The sequence below is a fragment of the Prionailurus viverrinus genome, chromosome E1 (genome assembly GCF_022837055.1).
Source record: "Prionailurus viverrinus isolate Anna chromosome E1, UM_Priviv_1.0, whole genome shotgun sequence".
Classification (NCBI taxonomy): domain Eukaryota; kingdom Metazoa; phylum Chordata; class Mammalia; order Carnivora; family Felidae; genus Prionailurus; species Prionailurus viverrinus.
Window position 1 is genome coordinate 4,739,380 of NC_062574.1, and position 24,968 is coordinate 4,764,347.

The following is a 24,968-nucleotide window of genomic DNA, read 5'->3' on the forward strand; positions in this document are numbered from 1 at the left end:
TTACTCTTCACTTATGATTTTTGTGTGGACCTCCCGGCTCTTCACCCGGAGCTTGTTGACCTGGGACTCTGCAATGTCAGCGCGTTCCTCGGCCTCCTCCAGCTCGTGCTGGAGCTTGCGGAATTTGGAGAGGTTGACATTGGATTGTTCCTCCTGAGAAAAGAAATGCATTTGAGAGAACAAGAAAATTTGACATTTTCTGATTCTCATTGCCTTCTTTACTTCTAGAAGCAGCTACTGATGGATTTGCTTCATAAGTGAGAAAACAAAAGGTTCTATTGTTTGGTCATGTACTTATCTGGGGGTAGGGCATCCCACATGCTCGCCTCTGTGAATGAGTGGGCTTAACAAACCCCCCGCTTGGGCTTTTTCACTGGAAAGAGTGTCCTGGAAAACTTAAGATGCTATAATGTCAACAAGGAGATCAAAGTAGCGGGAATCTGATTCTATGAGACAAACTTGAAAAAGTAGTCACAGTCGGGGCATCTGGGCAGCTCAATCTGTTAAACATCCGACTCTTGATATCAGCTCAGGTCATGATCTCACAGTTGGTGGGATTGAGCCCTGTGTGCTTGGGATTCTCTCTCTCTCTGCCCCCTCTGCTGCTTGTGTTCTCTTTCTCGTAATAAATAAATAAATTAAAAAAAAAAGTAGACACAGTGGTACTATTGGGTGCAGAGAATCTTAAGGGAAGTTTCTGAATTTAACAGGATGAGAAAGATAACAAGATGAGAAAGCAGCCAAATGAAAAGGAAATGTTCTGATGGATTTATTGTGAAGTCTGTTCAGCAGAGCTTAGATTTCAGAGCCCTCATTTGCACAGACCCTGTGAGTGCTGGAGATTTCTGGGGGTGGCAGAGTGTTCTAGATAGGGAAGTAGGTTGTAACCAAGAAGCATTTCTATACTAACATGTCTGGAAAATTGCTTAAAGAGGTCTCAGAGAAATGAACCTGAATCTAAGGCTCCAGTAATTAGTGCTAAATTTGTTTTCATTCCAAATACTCATTTTCAGACCTGATTTTATATTCTTTGCCTTAAAGAAATACTCTTAAATTCTATAAACTTCAGACTCCCCGAAACCTGGACCTGCTCTGGACTTTTCTGTCTCATTATGCAGATACTCACGGCCTCTTCAGCTTGTCTCTTATAAGCTTTAACTTTGGTTTGTAATTTGTCCACCAAGTCCTGCAGCCTGAGAACATTCTTGCGGTCCTCCTCCGTCTGAAATGTAAGAGGCAGCAAATAGTGTTGTTATTTGAAAACAACGCATTATTTTCACTTTCTTGAAAGCAAGTGGGCCTGAGAAATATGGAAAGGCAGGTCACCTGGTAAGTGAGTTCCTTTACTCTTCTCTCATGTTTGCGGAGACCCTTGACAGCCTCCACATTGCGCTTCTGTTCAGTTTCTACCTCATTTTCAAGCTCCCTCACCTGGAAGAGAAAAAAGGTGTTTAGCAATTTGGCTGTAACTGGCTGCACGAACAGGTCAGGAACTGAATGAACTGATAGACACCCACCCTGGCCTCCAGTTTCTGGATCTGCTTCTTCCCGCCCTTCAGGGCCAGCTGCTCAGCCTCGTCCAGACGGTGCTGAAGGTCCTTCACCGTCTGCTCCAGGTTCTTCTTCATCCGCTCCAGGTGGGCGCTGGTGTCCTGCTCCTTCTTCAGCTCCTCGGCCATCATGGCCGCCTGTTAGCAGTGGAACAAACCCGGTTGAGAGCTGGGCTGGCGCATCAGGATTCAAGTTTGAGCACCACCGTGTTGCCCTCTGCTCACATCAGTGATGGCCTTCTTGGCCTTCTCTTCTGCGTTGCGGGCTTCCTGGACAATGTCTTCCATCTCTCCCTGGATCTGGGAGATGTCTGTCTCCAGCTTCTTCTTGGTGTTGATCAGGCTGGTGTTCTGTTTCAAATTAATAAGAAAAAGGAGGGGGGGAAGCACATTTAATTATATTCTGTTTATACTATCATTTTTATTAATGTATACAGGCAAAAATTAGTGATCCAAGAAAATTTCAGCATAAAAACCAAATGAAAAGTTGACTCTAAGTTATGCCTTCTCTTCTTATTCACCCATACTTCTGTTAATGAATATTTTCTTAAATTCTAAGGTAAAATTTGATTTTTGATGCCAAAGATGTTCAACAATTAACAGTGGCTGCCTGTAAGCATGAAGCACAACTGTGAGCCAGGAAAAAAAATGTAAAGTGCTGTGGCTCATGGAAAATGGATTATTGATTTTTAGTTGTTTATTCACATGTGGTTGGCTTCATATTTAAAGTACATAAATAGCATCATTATTGGTACAAAAATGAACAAAAGATCTGTTATGTTTTGGAAAACTTGATGGTATTTAAACATATTTAATCAACTCAAGGATACTAAGCATGAGTATGAAAAACACTGCATTTTAATTTGAATTTAAAATTATTTGTCCTACGTGATTTTAACATTTCCATGATGGCTATTTCCTTATATTGCAGTTTTTAAAAAGTATGTAGTAAAATATGTTTATTACAAAAAAGAACATATAAATTAGCAAAATAAGAGGTAAAGAATAATTGTTATACTCTCCCTACCCAAAGATAAGCATTGATAATACTTTTGTTTATCCTATATATTTTTTACAAAAATGATCATGCTTTATATATTATGTTTAAGTTGCTGTTTTCACTTAGTATATTGTGAACATCTTTCCATGGCAGTAAATGCATACTGTAATGGCTCCTTATTAGCCATCATGAGGCTCTACCACCATTTATTTAGCATATCCATTATAAACAACAAATGCTGACTGGCAGTAATGATGGCCTCTGTGAATTTGAACTTAAGAGCTTCTTTTTATATTTCATGTAGTTAGCTTTTATGTGTGTCCGGGACACACAAAATTTACTTGGTGGCTTATTCTTTCTCCTCTATTTTATTTGCTTATCTATTTGCAGCTTAGAGTTGCAAAAGACAAGATGGCCACTAATGTCATATGTATGGTTATTAGCAGATGGCCTTTTGTGCTTTCTTTACGAAAGTTTCTAGAACCCTAAATTTTTTCTAATCAGCATGATTATGGCAGTCTACAAATACACCTGTGAGCTGGCTAGGCCCGCCCCCCCCCCCCCCCCTTCCCAGTATGTCTTAGTAATGTGCATTCTCCAGAACTTCACGAAGGACCCTGGCCAGGGTTACTCCTTACTTAAAAACAAGCTTATCCCCTCAGATTGTCTTCAACTTCAGGAAGTGCCTTTGCTCAGCCATAGTCCTGAACCTTACCTGGGTGTGCAGGAGTTGCACACGCTCACTGGCATCCAGGAGCTCCTGCTCGGCCACCCTCCTGCTCCTCTCCGTCTGCTCCAGGGATGCCCGCAGCTCCTCGATCTCAGCCTGCAGCAGGTTGGCCCTGCGCTCCACCATGGCCAGCTGCTCCTTCAGGTCCTCCTGGCCTCTGACGGCATCATCCAGATGTAGCTGAGTGTCCTGCACAGAAAGAGGCAAAGACTCTTACTCGTGTTCCAATGAAAGTGAATACAAATTTCGGGTCATCGACACACCTTGTTCTTAATAACTTAGAGTATGGTTAGAGAGAAAAAATGAGAAAGTCCCTTTAATGACATTCTCTGTAGCCTAGGGTAGCAGATCTACTCAAAAGAACACGATGTTATATTTTAGATTGTGAATCATAAAAAAAATACCATGACCAAAGATACAAAATTTTGGATCAAGAAAGCATCCTCAGAGATGAGCTAGTCTAATGATGTTGTTTTACGTATATTAAACAAGTGTAGATATATGTATTTTAAAAATATGTGTCTATACTTATATACATTATACAAATGAGGTTCCTATAAAGTGATTTGTGCAGCGTCTTCAGCTGACAAAGTGAACTTTTCTTTGACTTTTCCAGAAGCAAGCTATTTTCCAGCTGTGTATGTTTCAGCAGTGTAAATTTTCAACTGATTACCATATTATTTAGGTTTATGGCATATAAATTGCACAGTTACACCTTGACTGCATGACACCATGTGTGTTTATCCCAGTGTACCTTCAGTATTCCTTGTGTGTTTCTAAGATTCTTTATTGCCTCTGCAGCCTGGCGGTTGGCGTGGTTCAGCTGGATTTCCATTTCATTGAGGTCTCCCTCCATCTTCTTCTTGATCCGCAGGGCATCGTTCCTGCTCCTGATCTCAGCATCCAGGGTGCTCTGCATTGACTCCACCACTCTGAGATGGTTCCTCTTTAGCTGATCGATTTCTTCATCTTTCTCAGCAATTTTCCGATCAATCTCAGATTTCACCTGGTTTAACTCTAGCTGGATGCGAAGGATTTTGCCTTCTTCGTGCTCAAGAGATCCCTTTTTAAAAAGCAACATTTAGGTTACTCTTGGTTCTCAACCCCCTCAGGATCTTCCCAGGTATAATCTGCAACTGGCCCTTGGGAGGGCAGGGAGAGACCAAAGAAAGAGGCAGGCCACTCAGCTTGTTAGTGGCTATTTAATAATAGCAAAGTGACTTGGGTAAGAGGCTTGTCTTGAACGGCAGGAAGCCGAATGAATCGTGCCTCTGCCCACAAAATTTTAAAAGTTTACAAAGAGGCCATCAGTGGATTTAGTCACGTGTACCGTCTAGGTGTTCTCAACACCACACCACTGTCTCAAGGCTGTTTGTGGAGCAGCCCCTGGGAGCAGGAAAGGCAAGCGGAACCCACATTCCAAGGACAGGGGAGGTCAGTGGGTGTCACGTCTTTTTGATGATGTTTCCCAATTGATACCTGAAGAGCTTGTTGTTGTTTGTTCTGCACATTATGATGATTTCTTGAAGGCGTTAAAAAATGCACAAACTTTCATACATCTTAATTTAGCCTGTTCTTCATTCCCAAGGAAATTCAGTATTTCTCACTGAATTAAGGAGTAATCCCCTGCAGCTTTACCACATGACAGATCTCAGTTGCTGTTAATTTTTCCATTTATTTATAAGGCATAAGTGAACAAACGAAACATGTACCTCTGCTTCTTCCAGGGCAGCCTGTAGTTCACTCTTCTCTTGATCTATTTGTTTCTTTACTTTCTCCAATTCGTGGATATGCTTTCCCCCCTCCGCAATCTGCTCCGTCAGGTCAGAAATCTCCTCTGTAGGTTCATAGTAAAACACCAAATTCAGTTGAGAAAAATGAAAACTTGAAAAGATGCCTTCCTGCCATTTTGGAAGGAGAAGGATTACAAAGACTCACGCTGCAAGTTCTTGTTCTCTCGCCTCAGGGTTTCCAGGTGATCCAGGGATTCCTCGTAGGCATTCTTGACCTTGAACAGCTCAGTGCTGAGAGAGCGGGACTCCTTCTGGGAGGCCTCAAGTTCAGCCTGAGTCTCCTCATACTTCTGTTTCCACTCTGCCAGGACCTGGAAGTACACCAGAACTAAGCCTCTGTAATCAAGAGTCAGGCCACTTTCCCCCAAGAAGCTGGTCATTGTGGGCCACCTTGTCGAAGTTCCTCTGCTTCTTGTCCAGGGCCGCACAGGCCGCATTTGTTCTCTCCACGTCGATCATGAGGTCCTCCACTTCGTTCTGGAGCCGCTGCTTTGTCTTTTCCAGAGAGGCACATTTGGAATTCACGGCCTCCACCTGTTCCTCCGCATCCTGCAGCCGCTGGGCCAGCTTCTTCCTGAAACGTTGGTCAGTGCGGGTGACCAAGAGCAGAGTTGAAGCCACCACAGTGAACTTAATAAAGCTGCTGACTAGGAAAGCATGTTTTCCCCAAGAATTTTTTGCTCCTGTGTCCACAAATTGTTAAGGTTTCCTAAAATGTCTTCTCAGTACTCATTTTGTCTCTTTAATTCTCCCTAGTGAAGTCTACTCTTTATCTCTGGGGTTGCCAAACATACTCCTGAGCCAGGCCTTTTTGTGTGCATGGTGATGGTAATGTGTGTGTGTGTGTGTGTGAGAGAGATGAAGAATGAGTGAGCGCTTCAGCTGAGTGAGCAAGGTGAGGGTGTGAGAGGGTGACGAAGTGACAGCCGTGAACAGGAGGCATGTCTTCAAAGATGCTAGTGCTGAATAGCATCGTAAAACATGTGTTAACATGGTCCTCTTTATGAATGAAACTGGGGCCCAAAGTGACATGTCTGAGGGCATATGATTAATGACTAATGTTCTGGGTCTGAAGCCCCATACAATAAATATTATTCCATGATCACATTTTCCCCAAATACCTTCCTTCACCAGCCCCCTTAACTCACAACCTCCCCCAGCCCATGCTCTTATCTGGAGTGCTCCCTCTGGAAATGCTTGCCAAACCCCTTCATTCTGCTTAATTCTAACAACTACCAAGCTATATCCAATATAGAGAATTTTCCTTCACTGGGAACATAATGATTATTGCCTTTCCATGTGTAACTCCCATGAGTTTTATTCCATTAAAACTGTACATAATTAATGAATAAGTTTATTGATACTGGTTGTTAAATAATGACAGAATATGATAGTCTCATTCTGAACTTCTAAATACTCCAGGTAGGGATAAACTGATTATTGCTAATTATAATATTCATAATAATGTATCAGACAGCCTCAGTGCCTCCATTTTTTCTTATATTGAAGGAAGTTCTACTCAATTCGTAAAGGATATGCTGATAATTTTTGGTTCATTTTGTTAGAAAGAAATTTAAGATATTTTTGTAGTAAACGAGATTGTGGGGAAGGCTGTGGTCTTGGCCCTTTCTTCAGTGGACTTGTACCAGTTTATAAAGAGAAAATGGTGGTTTCCACCACTCTGTAATCAGATAGACTGGTATTTTTCACCTATCTTCATGTCTGGAATATTGTTTCTTTCATTATTTTATCTTCACTGTTTTTAAACTTCTCTTTCTGTCCCCATCATTAAGACCCCGTACTTGGCCTCCTCCAGCTCCTCTGTGCGCTGGATGGCGTCCGTCTCGTATTTGGTCCTCCACTGGGCCACCTCGCTGTTGGCCTTGGACATTGACCTCTGCAGTTCAGCCTTGGCTTCCTGCTCCTCCTCATACTGTTCCCGCAGCAGGTCACAGTCATGGCGGGCTGATTGCAGGGCGTGGGCCAGTGCGTTCTTGGCCTGAACCAACCAGAAAATGTGCATTGTAAGTTTATGTTCTGATCATTGATATTCTCTAAGTGAAGCTCAGTTGTATGTCATGCTGCAAAGTTCGAGGGATTGGAAATCTCAGCTGGAAAATTCTCACCTTAGACTCCTCTTCCAGCTGCCTCTTTAACTCCTCAATCTGTTGTGTAAATGCTTGTTTGCCTCGTGATAGCTGAGACACCAGAGCCTCTTTCTCATCCAGCTGTCGTGAAAATTCACCTGGGAAAGACAAAATATGAGAGCTTTAGTTCTGTTGTCTAGGTGCCGACTAGTTTACAGACTGCTGTAACATCAGAACTCTTATTCCATGATGAAGAGAATAACTCAAGAACTTTGATATGGTTGAGAAGGTGTTATTTCTTTCTTTTTTTTTTTAAATGTGAGCTTTCTTTGATATTTCAGGATGGAGATATATATATATATATATATATATATATAGATGGATAGATAGATAGATTATTATTTTTTTTTAGTAATGTCACGACAACAAATATCTCAGTCCAGGGCTTAATTTTCTTCCAGTTATAGCTTAGAACCATACTTTTTACCATCTCCCAGTAAAAAGGAGAAGGAATGACAAATCAGTGATACTGGACACATGTGGCCTGAGAAGTGATGGGCATCCGGTGGGCGCTCAGAAGTGGAGGCCCGCCTTCCATTCTTGGCCTCTGTGTGCACCAGCTGTGCACCTGCTGACCTGACTCTGTGTGTAGGCGCGCCTTCTGGGCCGACAGCTCATTGATGAGGCGCTGTTGCTCCTCTTCCTTCGTTTTCACTTCACTGAGCTGGTCCTCCAGTGTGTGGCACATTTTCTCAAGGTTTCCCTGTGGTGGGAAGTAGGCAACAGGAAGAGCAGACGCTTTTATTTGTGAGTCTGGATTTGGAGAGAACTACTTGTGGAAAGGAGCTGAGTTTTATGTACTTTTCTATCTACTCCAGAGCCCTGAATGGTGCCTTGGATGTAGAGGCACATAATTTGGGCTAAATGAATACACATATGATTATGAAAATTAGGTCATTTCCTTTTGGAAAATATGAACATCACTTAAATTCTGTATCCTGTAGAGTATGGTTTTTAGAGAAAAATTTTTTTCCTGTAATTACATTCTTTCGTGGTCATAGTGACAATATTTAAATTGGTTTCTACAAATAAGATAGGAACACTGAAGTGATTCATTTCAATAGAGTGATGCCTAACAGGCGTAAAATGAGATAACATTGAAAGTTCATACAGTTAGATTGGATATAGTCATATATAAACTCTATAAAATGAAAAGGAGACAAGTTAATAAAAACCTTGGCCTTGGAGACGGTCTCCATGTTACTGGCCAGGTCGTCGATCTCCATCTTCAACTCACTCTTCTCCTTCTCCAACTTCTGCTTGACCCTCTGTAGGTTGTCTATCTGCTCCCCCAGCTCGGCCACGCTGTCCGCGTGCTTCTTCCTCAGGGTGGCCGCCGTGGCTTCGTGCTGCAGGGTGGCCTCCTCCAGGTCCCTGCGCATCTTCTGGAACTCGGCCTCCCGCTTCTTGTTCATCTCGATCTGGGCGGAAGTGGCCCCGCCGGCTTCTTCCAGCCGCTCGCTGATCTCCTCCAGTTCGCGGGAGAGGTCTGAGCGCTGCTTCTCTGCTTTGGCCCGGGAGGCCCGCTCTGCCTCGATTTCCTCCTCCAGCTCCTCGATGCGGGCCTGAGGGTGACACACCAACATTAATGGCAATTCGTGGCAGTTTTGATTCCTGTGATACGCGGACGAGGTGGAGGTTGTGACTCACCTGTAACTCCTTGATCTTCTTCTGCAGCTGCATGGCGAGGGCCTGCTCGTCTTCAATCTTGCTTTGCAGATTGCTCATTTCAAACTCTTTCCTGTAAGAGGAGCAACAAATAAGCTCTGTCAGTTCTCTTACCAGTCCTCTCTGCCACATATGGTGGAATATCTTTATGCTGCTGTGTTGAGGACATGAGTAGTACATGTTTTACAAGTCAATACTGTACCATTTTCATTTAATAAAAAGTCAAAGATGCCATTATTTGTTTTTTTATGTGTACTCCAAAGTAATATTTTGGAGATCTTTAAAACATATATTTGGCCTGAATTGACAGATGAATTGACAGACAACAAGCAGATTACAATTTAACTATATCATGCTCACTTTTTAAGTTTTTCATCGAGTTGCTGTTTGTCATTTTCGACGTCCATTGTGGACTCCTGGGCCAGTTTTAGGTCTCCCTCCAGTTTCCTCTTGGCTCTTTCTAGGTCCATGCGGAGTTTCTTTTCTTGTTCCAGAGACCCTTCAAGCTAAATTTATAGTGTATTTTATTTATTTCAGTCCTGAGGCACTGAACCATATGTTACTGGCCACCAAAGATGCACAGGAGAATTTTAAAAGATGCACCAAATAGCATGGGAATTTTAATGATTGTTTTCAAACCCGCAGAGAAAGGCATATGTCACAACTGTTTGTTTTATCTTAAGAGGAAATACTGTGTTTTTCACACTTACATCATCCACTTGCTGCTCGAGCTTGGTTTTAGCTTTGGTCAGCGTGTTGACCTTGTCCTCTTCTGCCTGTAGGTCATCCAGGGTCTGCTGGTGGGCCTCCTGGAGGGCCTTCTTCTCCTTGGTCAGCTTAGCAATGGTTTCGTCCAGGCCTGCCATCTCTTCTGTGAGGTTTTTCACCTTAGATTTGAACAGATTATAGAATGTTAATGACATCCTGTCATCTTGACAAAAAACATGGTAATAGCTTAGGACAGTGTCAGCCTGAGATGGAAAATGGAGACGAGAAGCTAACCCAGGCCTCCATAGGTGAAAAATATGGGAGTTAAGGGTCAAGGTAATTAGATAGAAATGGTGAAGACGACATATATATGATGGTACTTTTCTTTCATATTCATTGATTTTAAGATTAAACTTTTAGTTAAAGTATTTCTGTAACAAGCTAGCACTTTTAAACACTCTAAAATGGATCATGATTGTACCTTGTTCTCTGTGGCATGTTTCTCCTTTTCAACCTTGGCCAGGGTCAGCTCAAGGTCATCGATGTCTTTCTTGAGCTCTGAACACTCATCCTCCAGTTTCCTCTTTTTGGCCATCAGCTCGGCATTGATCTCCTCCTCATCCTCAGCTCTCTCAGTCAGCTCTTTGATCTTGGCCTCCAGCTGGATTTTGGTTTTAATCAGCTGGTCGCATCTTTCCTCTGCGTCAGCCAAGCCATCTGCTTCCTAATGGGGGAAATTAAACACTTCCATTTGTATAAGCTATATCTGCAAAGACACAATAACTTATTAAAAGGTGGATACTTTAGTGACTCAACCAGTTTGGTCAATACATATGCCAACTTTTAAAAGTCCAGTAGAGGGGCGCCTGGGTGGCGCAGTCGGTTAAGCATCCGACTTCAGCCAGGTCACGATCTCGCGGTCCGTGAGTTCGAGCCCCGCGTCAGGCTCTGGGCTGAAGGCTCAGAGCCTGGAGCCTGTTTCCGATTCTGTGTCTCCCTCTCTCTCTGCCCCTCCCCCATTCATGCTCTGTCTCTCTCTGTCCCAAAAATAAATAAACGTTGAAAAAAAAAATTAAAAAAAAAAAAGTCCAGTAGACAAAATGTTAGTAATTTTAATCCACTGATTAAGTATAGTAACAGTTTTCCTCCAGATATCCATGTGTGGAAGACCAAATCGGGAAAACTAGCCCTTTGGCCAAATCTGCACTTGTGCTGCTTTGGAAGGGTCAGTTATTAATTCTTGGACTCGGTTTTCTCAGGTTTGAGGGGTTTATTAATTTAACCTTTTCCTCACCCTGGTAAGAACAGCATAACTTCTATTTTATGCACAATGCATTCCCTAAGGAAAAAACAGTCTCATCTAAGAGAAGGTTCTATAAAGGAAGGAAAACATCTTTGGATAGCTTTATGACTTTGCTCTCTGATTTCCATACTACGTATGGATGTACATATGAACATATGCAGCGTAATTTGTGTCTTCATGTCTATTGCTTCTTCAGGTCTGAGTCTTAGTATTTTTGAAAGATGAACAATGACAACACATATTTTAGTGGAAACCATTGATTTATAAACCTTAAACTAAAAATGTTTCATATCTACTTATACAGTGTTTGGAGGATAAGAAGTGGCTGAGCTGTGCAGGGACTAATGCTCACAGATTGAACTTGAAGCTGTAAGTCATTTTTCTCTTGCATCAGAGCTACCATCTTCTCCTCAAGTTCTTTCCTTTTTGCCTCTGACTTCGCCAGCTCTTCCTTGGTCTTCTCAAATTCTTCCTTCATGTTGGCCATCTCCTTCTCGGTCTCAGCGCTCTTGAGGAGGGGCTTGATCTTGAAATACAGCTTCATCCAGGGCCAGTGCTTGACGTTCATGAAGGCACGGACGTTGTACTGGATGCAGAAGATGGACTCTCTGTAGGAAGAACAAATATGAAAATGAAGAAGAATGTGGGCAGTGACTGGCACTCAACAGAAGTAATGACTGCATCAGATTCAACTATGAAAATGTGGAGAACGAGGTCCCTCACCTCCTCTCCATCATCTTCTTGAATTCTACTCTCATCAGGTACCCTCTGCACACAGCCTGGGTGCGTGTGATGAGTTGGGCCAGCTTTTCATCTCGCATCTCCTCTAGAGTTCCCAACAGGCCAGCTTTAAAGAAAACCTGGCCAAAGAACAAGTGAGATATGTCATTTCCACTCAAGAGAAAGTCCCAAGGTGGTGAAATTATGATAGAGATTTAGGTAGATTGGTACCTTGGTATGACCGAATTTGTACTGGGTGTGGTCGATGTCAATAGACCCAAGAAGTTTCTCAGAAGCCTTCTTACTATCAATGAACTGACCCTCTGGGATGGCACTTGCATTTAGAACCTTGTATCTATCAGAATTTAAAGAATATGAAAGTTTGTTTTTCTTACCAAAACTCATAGTAACTATCATTAAAAAAAATGATAGACTGAGTTTTGAGGAAAAAATTCCATTAAAATAATCAAGCAGTGCTTTAGATAAACCTTGGGAAAATATGTTTAAAAACAGTATAGTATAAACCAAGGCTTCATTCTTTCTGATAATTGCATTTCAGTTTTCTTTTTAAAAAAATGCTTATTTATTTCTTTTGAGAGAGAAAGAGAGAGCGAGCATGAGCAGGGGAGGGGCAGAGAGAGATGGGGAGAGAGAATCCCAAGCAGGCTCTGCACTGTCAGCATGGACCCTGACACAGGGGTTGATCCCACAAACTATGAGATCATGACCTGAGCCAAAACCAAGAGTCAGATGCATAACCGACTGAGCCACCCAGGCACCCCAGAATTTCGGTTTTCAGGGAAAAGTTAAAAGATGTTTGAATTGCATGGCAATAATGATCTGGACTAGCACATTGAAAGGGAGAAAAAAAATGAGACACAAACCTCTGTTTGAAGTCTGCATAAAGGATTCTGCTGGGGAATCCCTTCCTGCAGATGCGGATGCCTTCCAGCACTCCGTTACACCTCAGCTGGTGCAGGACAAGTTCATGCTCCATGGCCCCTTACAAACAAACAAACAAACAAACAAGCAAACAAACGTGTTGTCTGTATGTCTATAGAATAGTGAAGTCACACTGGAGTCTTACTTGGATGTCAGAAGAGTCTTACCGGGAGTTTTGGTTTCATTGGGGATGATGCAGCGTACAAAGTGGGGGTGAGTGCTCCTCAGGTTGGTCATCAGCTTGTTCAAATTCTCCTGAGAACCATAGGGAAAGTTTTAAAATCGTTTTTTGTTGCATTTACGTGAGACTCCCTATCAAGGATCTGTAGTTAATGGGCTCCATTTCATGAATAAAGTCAATGTAACTGACTACAGTAGTTGCTTCCAGAGAGGGTTTGATTTCATGTGAAATTTGTTCAACGCTAGATCTTTTAGATTTGGAGCTTTGAGGGGAGATGTTTCATATATTGTAAGGTTTGAACTCACCCTGCAGGTTTTATTTTTGTTCAATTTTTCCTAACACATTTTTCATTTTCCTTTGTACAACATTACCTTTTTTCTGTTTCACTATAGATTTCTTTTAAAAAAGTTTTTTTAAGTTACAGTAATTTAATTTGTCACAGAAGTAGTTTTTTTTTTTTTTGGCATTCAAGAATATACTGTACCCTAAAAAGCGCTGACACTGTCTGGAAAGAAGAACCCTTCTTTTTGCCACCTTTTTTTCCACCGCCACTTTCTGAAAAATAATATAAAAGAATTAAAACTATTTAATTTGTACCATCCATAGGTATAAGGACTCCCAAGATTCCCTCTGGAATTTAAATGTGCACTCATTCACTTGTATCAGCCCTCATCTTCCCTCTGTATCTTTCCTCCTTCAGCTCTGGATTAGGGAAATAGATGCATTGGCTCACATTATGGGTATTCAGGAAAACAACAACAGCAACAATAAAAGAACTGTGGATGAAAAGGGTAGATGTGGGGAAGAGGTAGGACCCCTCTCCTCCAAATCAGCAGAGGGGGAGTGCCAGAAGACAGAGGAGTAATGCCGCCTTAGTGCACACATCCCCCAGAGAAGAGGCAAAGTTGTATGCATGGTGCCAGGGAGGTGAGCCTCTGCTAACCTGCAGGCAAGTCCTGCTTCCTGTTGCTTGTGTTTCTCTACCTCTGCTTGCACATCTGGTCTTAGGGGACTTAGGAGAACACAACTTGCATTCCTTAAGCACTAGTGCCTTGACAAAGGATTTCTTCATCTCCAGCTTAGCTGGATCCTTTAAGGAACCGATACTGTCAAAATAATTGAAATAACCTGTATGATCTTGAGCACGTCACTTAACCTTTGAGTCTCTGTTTCCTCATGGGTGAAATGAGGCCATGGACAAAATGATCCATAGTGTCAGTTTTAGCTCTGAAAGCCTATGATCGTTAAGACTCACTAAATATACTTCCTATCATTAAGTCCATATTGGCCAGTATTTTCATGTTAGGTTTTGAGATAACTATGTCAGTCTCTGATAAAAAGTATATTTCTGTTTTGTGACTCTAGGAACTATTAGTGATATTAACAACCTGCTTCAGCACTTTGTCCCCCGGCAAAGAGGAGAGCCAGAGTCTTCATTGCGGACTTCTGGTACAGCCCAACCACGGTCTCGTTCAGCGGGTCCTTGTTCTTGTCCAGCCAGCCGGCAATGTTGTAGTCCACGGTGCCGGCGTAGTGCACCAGCGAGAAGTGGGCCTCGGCCTTGCCTTTGGCAGGCTTGGGCTTCTGGAAGTTGTTGGACTTGCCAAGATGCTGTTCGTACAGCTTGTTCTTGAAGGAGGTGTCCGTGGCCTTGGGGAACATGCACTCCTCCTCCAGGATGGAGAAGATGCCCATAGGCTGAGAGTAGGAAAAAAGGGATGATAATATGAGTCCCTCAGAAAAGTGTGCTCTAATAGTTTATGTACTTGGTGGAAACCTGAACATGTTCCAGAATAAGAGTTCGGGTGATAAGAAATTCAATAGGCATGGTTCTACTTTGCTGCCTCTCCTCTGCTACTGAAATGTGAAACAGTCCTGTATCAAGGACATATGGGAAATATATTTGCTAGAAAGACTCAATTAAAAAAAAAAAGCCCATCTGTGCCATTTGGCAAACTTTATGTTCAGAGTATAAAATTAAATTCCAAAACTACCATTTCAAAGCTGAATTCTTTATCCCATATATGTATCTATCTAAATACTTTCTTCCCTACTGACAGTGTAATTTCCTTCACCTCAACTCTAGACATGACAAAAGTATGAAGAGAAGAGAAATTACAGCTAATGATTAAAAATGGTCCATTCCCAGGAGAAAAGTGCATCTCATGTTGTATCATTAGAACTCTCTGTACTCTGTGCTATGTTCCCCACTCTGTGGAGTTGAGTGATGATAATTAGGTTTTGCTTTGTAAGCAGATCAACTCCTTTCAGTGGCAAGTTTGATATGAACGACTGATAGAAAATTCAATGTTGTTGATGTTCAGTCACAAATTGTCTCCCCAAACCTATTTTGATGTTCCATGAACTGAGTACCACACAGTTTTTGTGAATAGCAGAGATACTATATCACCAAATTAAAGTTATTTTCCTCCAGTTGGGTAGACCCAGGCTGATATTACCCCCTCCTCTTTCATATTTTGATGAATTTTGACATGAGTGTGTGAAGTTGTCATAGATGGCGGTTGTACTTACTTTTCCCCTTCGGCTGCTCAGGCTAGTGTTCACATGTAACCATGTACTGTGTGGGCCTCCCTAGGCATGTGGTGAGTGCCCAGTGTACATTCGAAAGTGCTTAATGATTGCTTGTTGGGTTTTAGTATACACACAACCGATAGAATCATTGCCCCAACTCTTTGATAAAGGGGAATTTAGGGCTCCCCTTCCAGGTAAGGCTGTTTATTCAGCAGTCCACATGGTCTTAGTGACTGCAACAACTGAAAAGCTGCCCTCCCAGCCTATAAGACACCTTGACATATCCTGCCTTGATACCCGTGAAGGATGATTCATGCATGGCACACCATCATGGGACAGCCAGGATCAATGACCGTACTCACAGGACTAGCTGTGATTTCATTCCTGTCACCCATACCCAAGAGATCACATAGGAACAAAAGTGAGGGAGAAGGAAGTGAAAAGAGGGAGAAATGTGAATCCTTGTGTCTGTGGATGTGTATGTATTGCAATCATTTTTCTATGAAAAACTACTCCTTAATATGTTGCTTGTGATGCACCATGCACCTGGTCACTGTGCCCAGGAATGTCATAAAACACCGCTGCTGGTTCTTTGAGAATTGGGATTGCAGTTCATTCAGCATGAGGAGGTGGACAGTTTGTTTTTCACATACCGAAGGCTTGAAAAGTCATACGAACCTTCTCGATGAGCTCGATGCAGGCAGCCAGGTCCATCCCAAAGTCGATGAACTCCCACTCGATGCCCTCCTTCTTGTACTCCTCCTGCTCCAGCACGAACATGTGGTGGTTGAAGAACTGTTGCAGCTTCTCGTTGGTGAAGTTGATGCACAGCTGCTCCAGGCTGTTGAACTAGGGCGTTGCAAACACCAAAGAGCTCAAGTGAGTTTGGGAAACCCAGGGGGAATTCGGCAGAGCAGACATGAAGCGGAGGGGCCTTAACAGGGCCGCTTATTCCAACAACTCACATCAAAGATCTCAAAGCCGGCGATGTCCAGGACCCCGATGAAGTACTGTCTGGGCTGCTTGGTGTCCAGCTGCTGGTTGATGCGGGTGACCATCCACAGGAACATCTTCTCGTAGACGGCCTTGGCCAGGGCGCCCACTGCGTTGTATACCTTCGTGGACAGAGTAATGATTGTTGGCGTTACTAAAGACGTGTTGAGAAGGCTGGGGATGTGTGTGATTCATTGAGGCCGTTCACTTACCTGCTGCACAGTCTGGCCTTTGGTGACGAACTCGTTGCCGACCTTGACCCTGGGGTAGCAGAGGGCTTTGAGCAGGTCAGCAGAGTTCAGACTCTGGAGATAGGCTGCCTTGTCAGCAACTGCATGAACCAGGTGAGGACGGTAAAAACAAAACAAAACAAAACAAAAACCACAGTGTGCACAGCTTAAGGTGTGAAGGACAATGACAAAGAGAAAAAGTTCTGCTGAAAGAGTAATATGTGCAAATGTGGCAAAACCATTTGTTCATATTGCTTCAAAAGCATTGCCAACTTTCACACTAATTTTAGTCATTTTTTTTGAGATGATAATTTGGAACTTGGGGAATTGATGCTCTGTGTGATATTTAAAACATAGCTAAAGTAGACCACAGATAAAAATAATTTGTGAAATTCTAACCTAGAGGAGTAGTGACAGGAAAATTCCGATCAGTTTTTTTTTTTTTCCTCCAGTGCATGTGGGCACACAAATTATTGACTGGGATGAAAAATGCTTTAATCAGATCGTAAATACTAGCGTACAGTAAGGCAGTGAAAAATGGAATGGGCAGAAATCACGTCTCCACAAATCTCGGTTGTGTAAAACATGCAGTGTGTGTCATTTCTGTTCCCTTCTAGTTTTCCCCACTGTCGGATAAGTCAAGAAAGTGAGCCCAGGGCCCTTGCCCTTGAGGAACTGATAGTGTCAGCTGTAATCTCAATTGAACGACATGAGCAAGCAGGGAGTGTAGGTACCTTCGGTGCCGTCAGGCTCCGCCTGCTCCTCACGCTGCTTCTGCTTGAACTTCATGTTCCCATAATGCATCACGGCGCCCGTGAGCTTGTAGATGGCAGCCTTTTCGTCAGTGCTGAAACCCAGAATGTCCACAGCACTCTGTGGAAAGAGTTGGATTTGACTCGGCTCGCAATGATCACCATGGCAGATGCCCTCAGTACACAGGGGCCTGCCTCCCCACCTTCTCACCCTGTCTTGCCTTTGCATTTGACTAGCACTTTGCTGTCTAAAGGCACTCCTGTTCTTTAGCACTTAGTTCCACAAAGCAGCACCAAGAGGTATGCATCAGTTTCCCATGGAGTCAGGTGAACAGGGAAGATCTTAAGTGACTTGTCCACACTCACCTAGCCAGGACTCAGAGCCTTGGCTTTGGATGCCAAGGCCAACGCACTTCCCGTTTCTCCACAAGACCCCAGCCTTGCCCCGTATGTTTCTTATCTCATGCGTTCCCTTTGCCTCACAAGTCTGTTTGCTCCTTTTCCTCCTGTGTTGTCCCAGCCAAATATGTAATCCTAGCCTGCCTTCCTGGACAGGGCAGGTGAAGTTAGGAAGAGGGTATGAGGAGGACAGCACGTGCCCTGTGTTTTTCCCCATGTTCTTCTATGATATCAGGTCCTGTGAGATGCCTGGCAGGGAACTTCACCTGGTTGTTCCTCATGCAGGGAAAAGACATTTCTGAACAGAACTGCTTTCATTGAAGTATTGTTGTATCTTTTTTCTCTATCAGATTTTGATCACCTTCTTAGTTGCCCATGTTAGGCTTTGAGAAAGCAGAGAGAGCTTGGTTATGTAACACTCGTGTCTCCTAAGACTCTCCAGATAATTTACTTCCAGCTCACTGACCCGACCTACTCAAAATGCCTCCATGTTAATATTACAGAAGTCTTGGGGCAAGACTACTAAGTTTTTTTTTTTTTAACCTCTCAACTCCTAACACTTTTGGACATAGGAATAATAATGGGTTAAAGCTTGTGAAAGCTGTTATTTATCAGATAAAGGCACACAAATAGTTCATAGAGTTTTTGAAAGTAATATTTTAAGAGAAAAAGTATTCTTGTAAGCAACTCTCAATCTTGTCTTGGGAATATTGGGGTGTTCCCACTGGTCTTAAAGTTGAGAATAATTGAAGGTTGACTATTCAGAAATTCAAAAGAAAACTTGAAATATCTATAAGTATATGTATAAAGAAAATAAAAGAGCAATGATCCTTAAAAAAAGAAGAGAAGGGAGAGAGAATCTATAGTTCCCAAAACTAAACATTCATGGAGTCCCAAAATGAATTTTTGAGGTAGAGAATCCATTTCTTCAAATGCTACATGGGGTGGAGTTGGGGGGGAGAAGGGAATACCTTTGGCCCACAGAGTTACATTTGAAACAAAGTTCGTATTTACGTCCAGTTACAGAAGAACTGTGGAAATATCATGTTCTGTTAAAAATCTTTTAGCTCATTTTCCCAGACTCTTGGCTGTAGGGTGTGACATAGGAGAAATGTCACTATTGGAGTACAAAAATGGACCCCAATTACCAATGAGAAAAAAAGAAAAAAGGAGCCAACCAGCTGAAAAATGCCTAACGCTCGATGTTTATTCCAGACTTTTAAAGTTTTCTGATACATGGTAGAGGTCATTGACACATCCTATAACTTTGTTCCAAGGGTAAGGAAGCCTTAAAGGTAATATTGCCCCTAATGTCTTTCTGCTAATGGTGTTCACTCTATAGAGGAGAGTGTCGTATACTGCAAGATGAATTTGCTTTTTCCTGTTTTGTACCTATTACTTACATCTGTGGCCATCAACTCTTCCTGATCATCAATGCTGGGCACTGTGATTTCACCTTGACTGACAAAGGCAAAGTCATATGGGTTGGTGGTGATCAGGAGCATTTCTGTGCACGTGGAAAAGAACAAGTATAGCCAGAATTACTTTGGTCATGAGAAACTTTTTAGAGGAACTATTAGGAAGAAGGGCTTTTATTCTTTTTCGGTGGAAATAAATCACAGATACTTCTTACCAATAAGCTCTGGTTTCTTGTTGGACATGATTTGATAAAATATGTGGTAGCTTCTTTCCGCCTTTAGCTGGAAAGTAACTCGGGACTTCTCTAGCAGATCTAGAAAGGCAGATCGAGCACGTTTAAAAGAAAAGGCACAATGGAAAATTAAGCATTTGAAAAGTTCACCCAACACAAATAAGATTTTCAATATATTCCCTGGAAGAAAAAGATTTTTAATCCCTAATATTTATTAACTTACATGTTTCAATATCTGCCGAAGCCAGTTTGCCTGTTGCACCAAAATGGATCCTGATGAATTTTCCCTTAAAAAGGCAAAGGAAGACTTTTTGTACACATTCAAAGGCAGACAAATGTTTTCTTTAGCTACGGACCGAACAGATGGTAAAGATGTCGACACCACACGTCCAGAAGTGTCAGTGCTGATGTTCACGTGAAAAGGAAGAGCAAGAGACTCACAAAGCGAGAGGAGTTGTCGTTCCTCACGGTCTTGGCGTTGCCAAAGGCCTCCAGTAGGGGGTTGGCGCTGATGATTTGATCTTCAAGGGTTCCCTGAAGAGAAATGAGGAAGATGGACAAAAAGACCCCGGAGAAGATGAGTTGCAGTCTGCTGAGGTAGCCTCCCATTGACTTCCTCTCCTGCCCCCTTCTCCCTTCGCAGACCTCTGTAACTTTGGGGAGGCTTTCTGCAGCAAGTAGAAGGAAGACAAAGTGGGAGAGGGAGGTACTCCATTGACATGGCCTTGATTTCTGTATTCCACAATGCCTGGTTTTTCCTCCTCATAAATGGTTGTGAGAACTACTACCTGGCACACCCAGCAACAATCAATCATCTCATTCTTACAGCCCACCCAAGAGTTATTTTCTGCATTTGGGCGTCACCTACATTGGTGGCCGTGGCTCTAAAGGACTTGGTCAGATTTTTCAGAGCCTCTGATGTCTTGCATCCTGGGAAGAGTATCATACCCACCTGCATTTTGCCAGGAGTAGGTTCTTCTTTTTTCTTCTCTCCAGTGATTGCGATGGTTGCAAAGTACTGGATGACACGCTTGGTGTTCACGGTCTTGCCCGCCCCGGATTCGCCGCTGCCAAGTCCACACGGAGGGACAAGTCAGAGTCTAACCACTACCTCGACCAAAATCCAACAGAAAGAAAGGCACTGAAATCTACATACGTAATCAGGATCGACTGGTTCTCACGATCTGTGAAAGAGAAACCGGAGATAATGCTGAAAAACACAGTGCTTGCAAACTCAAAATTGCCTTTTAAAACCCCCCACTCGCACACACACAAATAACTATATGGATTGGTGCTTTGCTTTTTTCACAAGATTCTTTTTAAAATAAGTAGCAAAAAGATGTGTTAATTAGCCAGTGTGTTGCACTCCCGTGACCTTTAGTGTGACTTGGAACGTGTGATGCACTATTTCAACAAAATGTATGTGAGAGTCATGTATCAATATCCAATGAGTACTGGCTCCATTATCCATTTAGCCACTTGGTCCATAGTGCAAAATCTCATCATGCTATTAATGTCCCATCCAAAGTTTTGTGTCGTGATTGTGGCGACCTGTCACTATGAGCTTTCAAAGCTCACTCTCTAGGAGAGAGGACACATTAGCTGTGATTAAAATGCATAGATGGTACCTACATTTGGTTAATTTTGAGCTGAAATTAGCATTAATTAGTATGGATTTTACCATGGAAATATAAGCAAAATTCTCTGTTTTTGGAACTGGTCCATTTTATTCTAAGTATATTTCCCAATTTTATTATTATAGTATACTACTTGCCATATTAGCATACTATCATTATTATTATGTTTGTGCTGAACATTTTATTCTCAAAGTACTGCCTCTGTGTCTTTTGTGTTATCAGTATATACTTACTTTATAAATGACTCCGTAAATTGTAATTATGGACTCACCTGTCAGCATGAACTGATAGGCGTTGTCGGAGATGGAGAAGATGTGGGGCGGGGCCTCCTGGCGCTTCTTGCCTCGGTAGGCGGTCACCACCTCGGGGTTGTACACCGGCAGCCACTTGTAGGGGTTGACGGTGACACAGAAGAGGCCCGAGTAGGTCTGGGAAATGACAAGCTTGCTCAGTCAGCAATCACCTTGGAAATACTGCTCGATGTGCAAAGGGAGAGGGACCAGAGCACCAGGATGGTTCTCCTAAGGCTGCCTCCCACCCACACACACCCTACACAAGATGCTTCAGTTTGCCAATGAATTCAGCATTAAGTAGATGGCTCTTCCCATGCACATTTTCAAATACATTAGAATTCACAGCAGTAACCAGATGATTAGTCTTAAGATAATATAATAACCAAATCAAAAAATAAAGTCTTTAATAGGGTTTAGCTAACATAGTTCATGAAGTTAGTGGAAAGTGAAAAGAAAAAGAAGGGGGTGCTCACGTAGATCATCCAGGCTGCATAACGCTCTTTGAGGTTGTACAGCACGGCGGGCTCGTGCAGGTGCGTCATCATGGCCATGTCCTCGATCTTGTCGTATTTGGGAGGGTTCATGGAGAAGATTTGATCTTCCTTAACTGTGACAGTCTGTTAAGAGAAGGAGCTGGTGCTTATCAGCTGAGGAACAGAAAAGCATCAGTTATGTTTGCCCACCTCCCTTTGTGTTACTTACAGCCCCAGCATCAGTCTTCACTGTCACCTTCCCCCCTTCTCTGCTCTGGACTGTGCTTTTCACGTAGGATTCCTTAGCATCCACCACAAAGACAGAATTCTTGGCATCGAAGGGCCTATTCTGGGCTTCAATGCGCTCCTTTTCAGACTTGCGGAGGTACGGAGCTGCCTCCCCAAAAACGGCCATCTCAGCGTCGGAACTCATGGCTGGGGGTTATTGGCGGCAACACAGCACAGGTGTACCTAGAGGGCAGAGAGAGCCTGACGGTGAGGCTGGGGGAGCGTGGACGTTGTCCTCTTGGTTTCACGTTCCGGTGCCTCATTGGCCTCGCCCGTTTCCTCGCTGCCGCCTGTCGGGATCACTCTCGTGTCCTGTACAAAGGTGCTGAGGGATCGGATCACAGGTTGGAAAGCCTTATGTTGGCAGCTTCATGTTTGTGACATTTGAGGCCTCCATTGCATCCTCTGTGTTGTAAGGCTTTGCAGAGAAATGTGGAAGAACTCATATTTCAGTCAGCAATGTTTGTGATGCCCCAAGTGTGTTCAGAATATTTTCTTTTTCTGCTTGCTTAGCTTTGTTTCCTTTTTCCATTCCCCCTTCCCACTTTTTTTTTTTTGACATTGCAATGATACAAAACCATGGAAAATAACTCTTTTCAATGGCTTTACAATCTGAACCTAATGTAAAAACTCACATATTTTGTCCAATTTTTCTCCTGGCCCAAATTTTTAAAATCAGATACATACATTGGATGTCATATTTTTAAAATTAGATTGATTAAAAGGTAAATCTGTTCATTCAGGACACGGTCCAAAATTAAAATAGTTAATAAGCACAAATAAACTCCCAGTTTAGGAGTGCATTATTTAGGTATCAGGTAAATAAAGGGAAAAGTAAATGCAATGAAAGTTGAAAATCCAACAAATGATTTTTTCCTAAGCCAAAATTAAGTCTCCTTGATCACTTCTTAAATTACGTGAAAGTGTTATTAAAACAAAAGATAACTTTAGAAAACCGTTTTAATTAAAAAAAATTTTCATAGCGTTTGTGTATTTTTAGTCTATATTCTCTTTGTTTTTAGCTGGATTTCAGCATACCAGTTATTTTTATCTGATTCTTATTTCAGATCTCTCTTTCTTCTTCCTTTAAAAACAAAACAAAACAAAACAAAATACGAAACAAAACCCAAAAACCAGTTCTTTGAATATCTCTTCTGAAGTGGATAGCCAGTATAAAGTTTCAAGCCAAAATGAACTTAAAATTTTTTTCCCACTGACAAATTAATTACGAGAAAATAAATCCTCTTGCCTTGGTGGCAAGGACGAGACAAGCGACCAGTGACAGAAGGTGACTTCTGTGGAGAGGAAGAGGGGCTGGCTTCTGGAAAACAGTGTCTGGGTTGTCAACGACAGTGAGAACAGCAGCCTTCACCTCAGGTGGGCTTTTCAGAAGGGGTCTTGGCATTTTGTCATCAGCATTAAACATCCTCGCGATTGAGATGGTAGATGTGGAATTTGCCACATATTCTAGCTCTAAAATCAGTCTCGTTCACACCTATGAAAACCTCTTGATGATCCAGTGAAATTTCAACATATTTCCAGGGGACAAATATTAAATATTTAACAGTTTTTTTCTTCGAAGGAAAAATGTTATCCTGTTAATGTTATTTTTTGTTTCTGTGTTTTTACACAAGGCCATTTTGGATTAACAGCACACTACCACGTAGAGATTACTGTAATGCAGTGTATTCACCGAACACAGAAAGGAAGTCACCCTTGCCGTCTCATGTCTGAGATCAGTGGTTTCCTGACCTGTGGGGTCACAAGCCCCCAAGGATCCTCAGGGTTGTTGCAGGGGACTCTTGAATCCATCTGCACAGCGATAATTGCCTCAAGTTTGAGCAAGCAACATCATCAAACAAACAGTGTTTTCTGTTAGAAAGTCTAAGTGACTGTAGCTTCCCATTAAATATAAACTAATTAAAAATGTATTAAATGTGTAGCTGTGTTTCATCATTATGTATCTTTCTAACGTAATACTAAAAGTACAGGTCCCAACATGTGGAGTTGGTCGGAGGGAGGTCCATTGAATGTTTTGATTCTGTGGAGGAGAACTTGGAAACGACTGGTTTAGGTTATAGATGGCAAGAGCTGGGAAGTACCTCAGCGGTCACCTAGAATGTGGCGTCCTCATTTTACTGATAAGGAAAGGAAGACCCAGAAAGGTGAAGGGGTCATGCAGCGCCGCAGAGGTGTGACGGCGGGGCTGGGGCACGAGCCCTGTTCCCCTACATCCAGGGCCAGTGCTAATTCCACCGCGGTACACTGTATTTAAAGACATGTAAAACCAACTGGCTTCCCTCGGGCAGCCAGAGCCCGTGAAAAGCCTGGATTGGCACCTGGAAATTTTGACTCCGCGACCAACGCGTTGTTGATTTTACCAAATGGTCTCTATAATACAGCTTTCCTGGTTAAGTTGGACTAGCAGTCCACATTAGAATATTACACGTGATTGTTGGCATTCTTTCTGAAGTGCTAACAGCACACGAAGGAGACTAGTCATTAAATTTCGCATGGGTAAGTGGTCTGAAAAGTCAATATTTTACGCGAAGCCATTGTTAAAGAACAGCTGCTCCTTGTATTACCTTATTCCCATGACTAAACCAGGAAATAAAATGGTAGCTCTTTAGGACTTAGCAGTAGAGATCCCTTTGTTGTTTAGAGTGCAGTAATAAATCACTCTTACCTCGTGTGTTACCAGATGAAGACGGTGGCAGGCTCAAAGCAGACAACTACTGTTGAAAGAAAAAAAAACTAAGAGAGTGTAGATTCTTCTTTTTTCCACTTAATCACAAAATACAAGTAACTATATTGTGTACCGTGTCATTCTTAGGAATGGTGGAAAGAAAAATTAAAATTTGGAAAGAGTAGCCATCTCCCTTAAGTGAATGGTCCTCACCACCAGGACTGTAGAACCAGCCAGATGCCCTCCACGTATACATACCTTGAGGAATTTTGAAGAAGGACGGGACCAAGGC

At 42.5% G+C, this 24,968-nt stretch overlaps 1 protein-coding gene and 1 long non-coding RNA gene across 3 annotated transcripts in view; one reads left to right on the top strand and one right to left on the bottom strand.

The window, feature by feature from the left end:
- LOC125151299 (uncharacterized) overlaps positions 1 to 23,887 on the top strand; it is a 77,742-nt gene extending 53,855 nt beyond the window's left edge. For both annotated transcript variants that reach the window (XR_007146721.1, XR_007146722.1), the window contains exon 3: positions 23,625 to 23,887. This is a non-coding gene — a long non-coding RNA (uncharacterized LOC125151299). The remainder of the gene's footprint in view (positions 1 to 23,624) is intronic.
- Positions 1 to 24,968, bottom strand: LOC125151298 (myosin-4). Its single transcript, XM_047832033.1, has 40 exons — positions 24,935 to 24,968; positions 24,677 to 24,725; positions 21,932 to 22,173; positions 21,703 to 21,846; positions 21,208 to 21,364; positions 20,456 to 20,483; positions 20,252 to 20,366; positions 19,741 to 19,833; positions 19,523 to 19,586; positions 19,282 to 19,380; positions 19,052 to 19,155; positions 17,232 to 17,370; positions 16,480 to 16,598; positions 16,240 to 16,389; positions 15,953 to 16,123; positions 14,131 to 14,440; positions 13,227 to 13,297; positions 12,729 to 12,816; positions 12,504 to 12,621; positions 11,851 to 11,974; positions 11,623 to 11,759; positions 11,252 to 11,507; positions 10,078 to 10,320; positions 9,599 to 9,775; positions 9,249 to 9,394; positions 8,871 to 8,961; positions 8,396 to 8,785; positions 7,797 to 7,923; positions 7,200 to 7,318; positions 6,876 to 7,072; positions 5,464 to 5,647; positions 5,219 to 5,384; positions 4,993 to 5,117; positions 4,035 to 4,343; positions 3,266 to 3,469; positions 1,776 to 1,901; positions 1,518 to 1,688; positions 1,327 to 1,431; positions 1,127 to 1,222; positions 1 to 153 (listed from the first exon to the last, which is right to left on the bottom strand). Exons 3-40 carry the CDS (start codon positions 22,133 to 22,135, stop codon positions 1 to 3), a joined length of 5,820 nt encoding a protein of 1,939 aa, XP_047687989.1. The 5' UTR covers positions 22,136 to 22,173; positions 24,677 to 24,725; positions 24,935 to 24,968.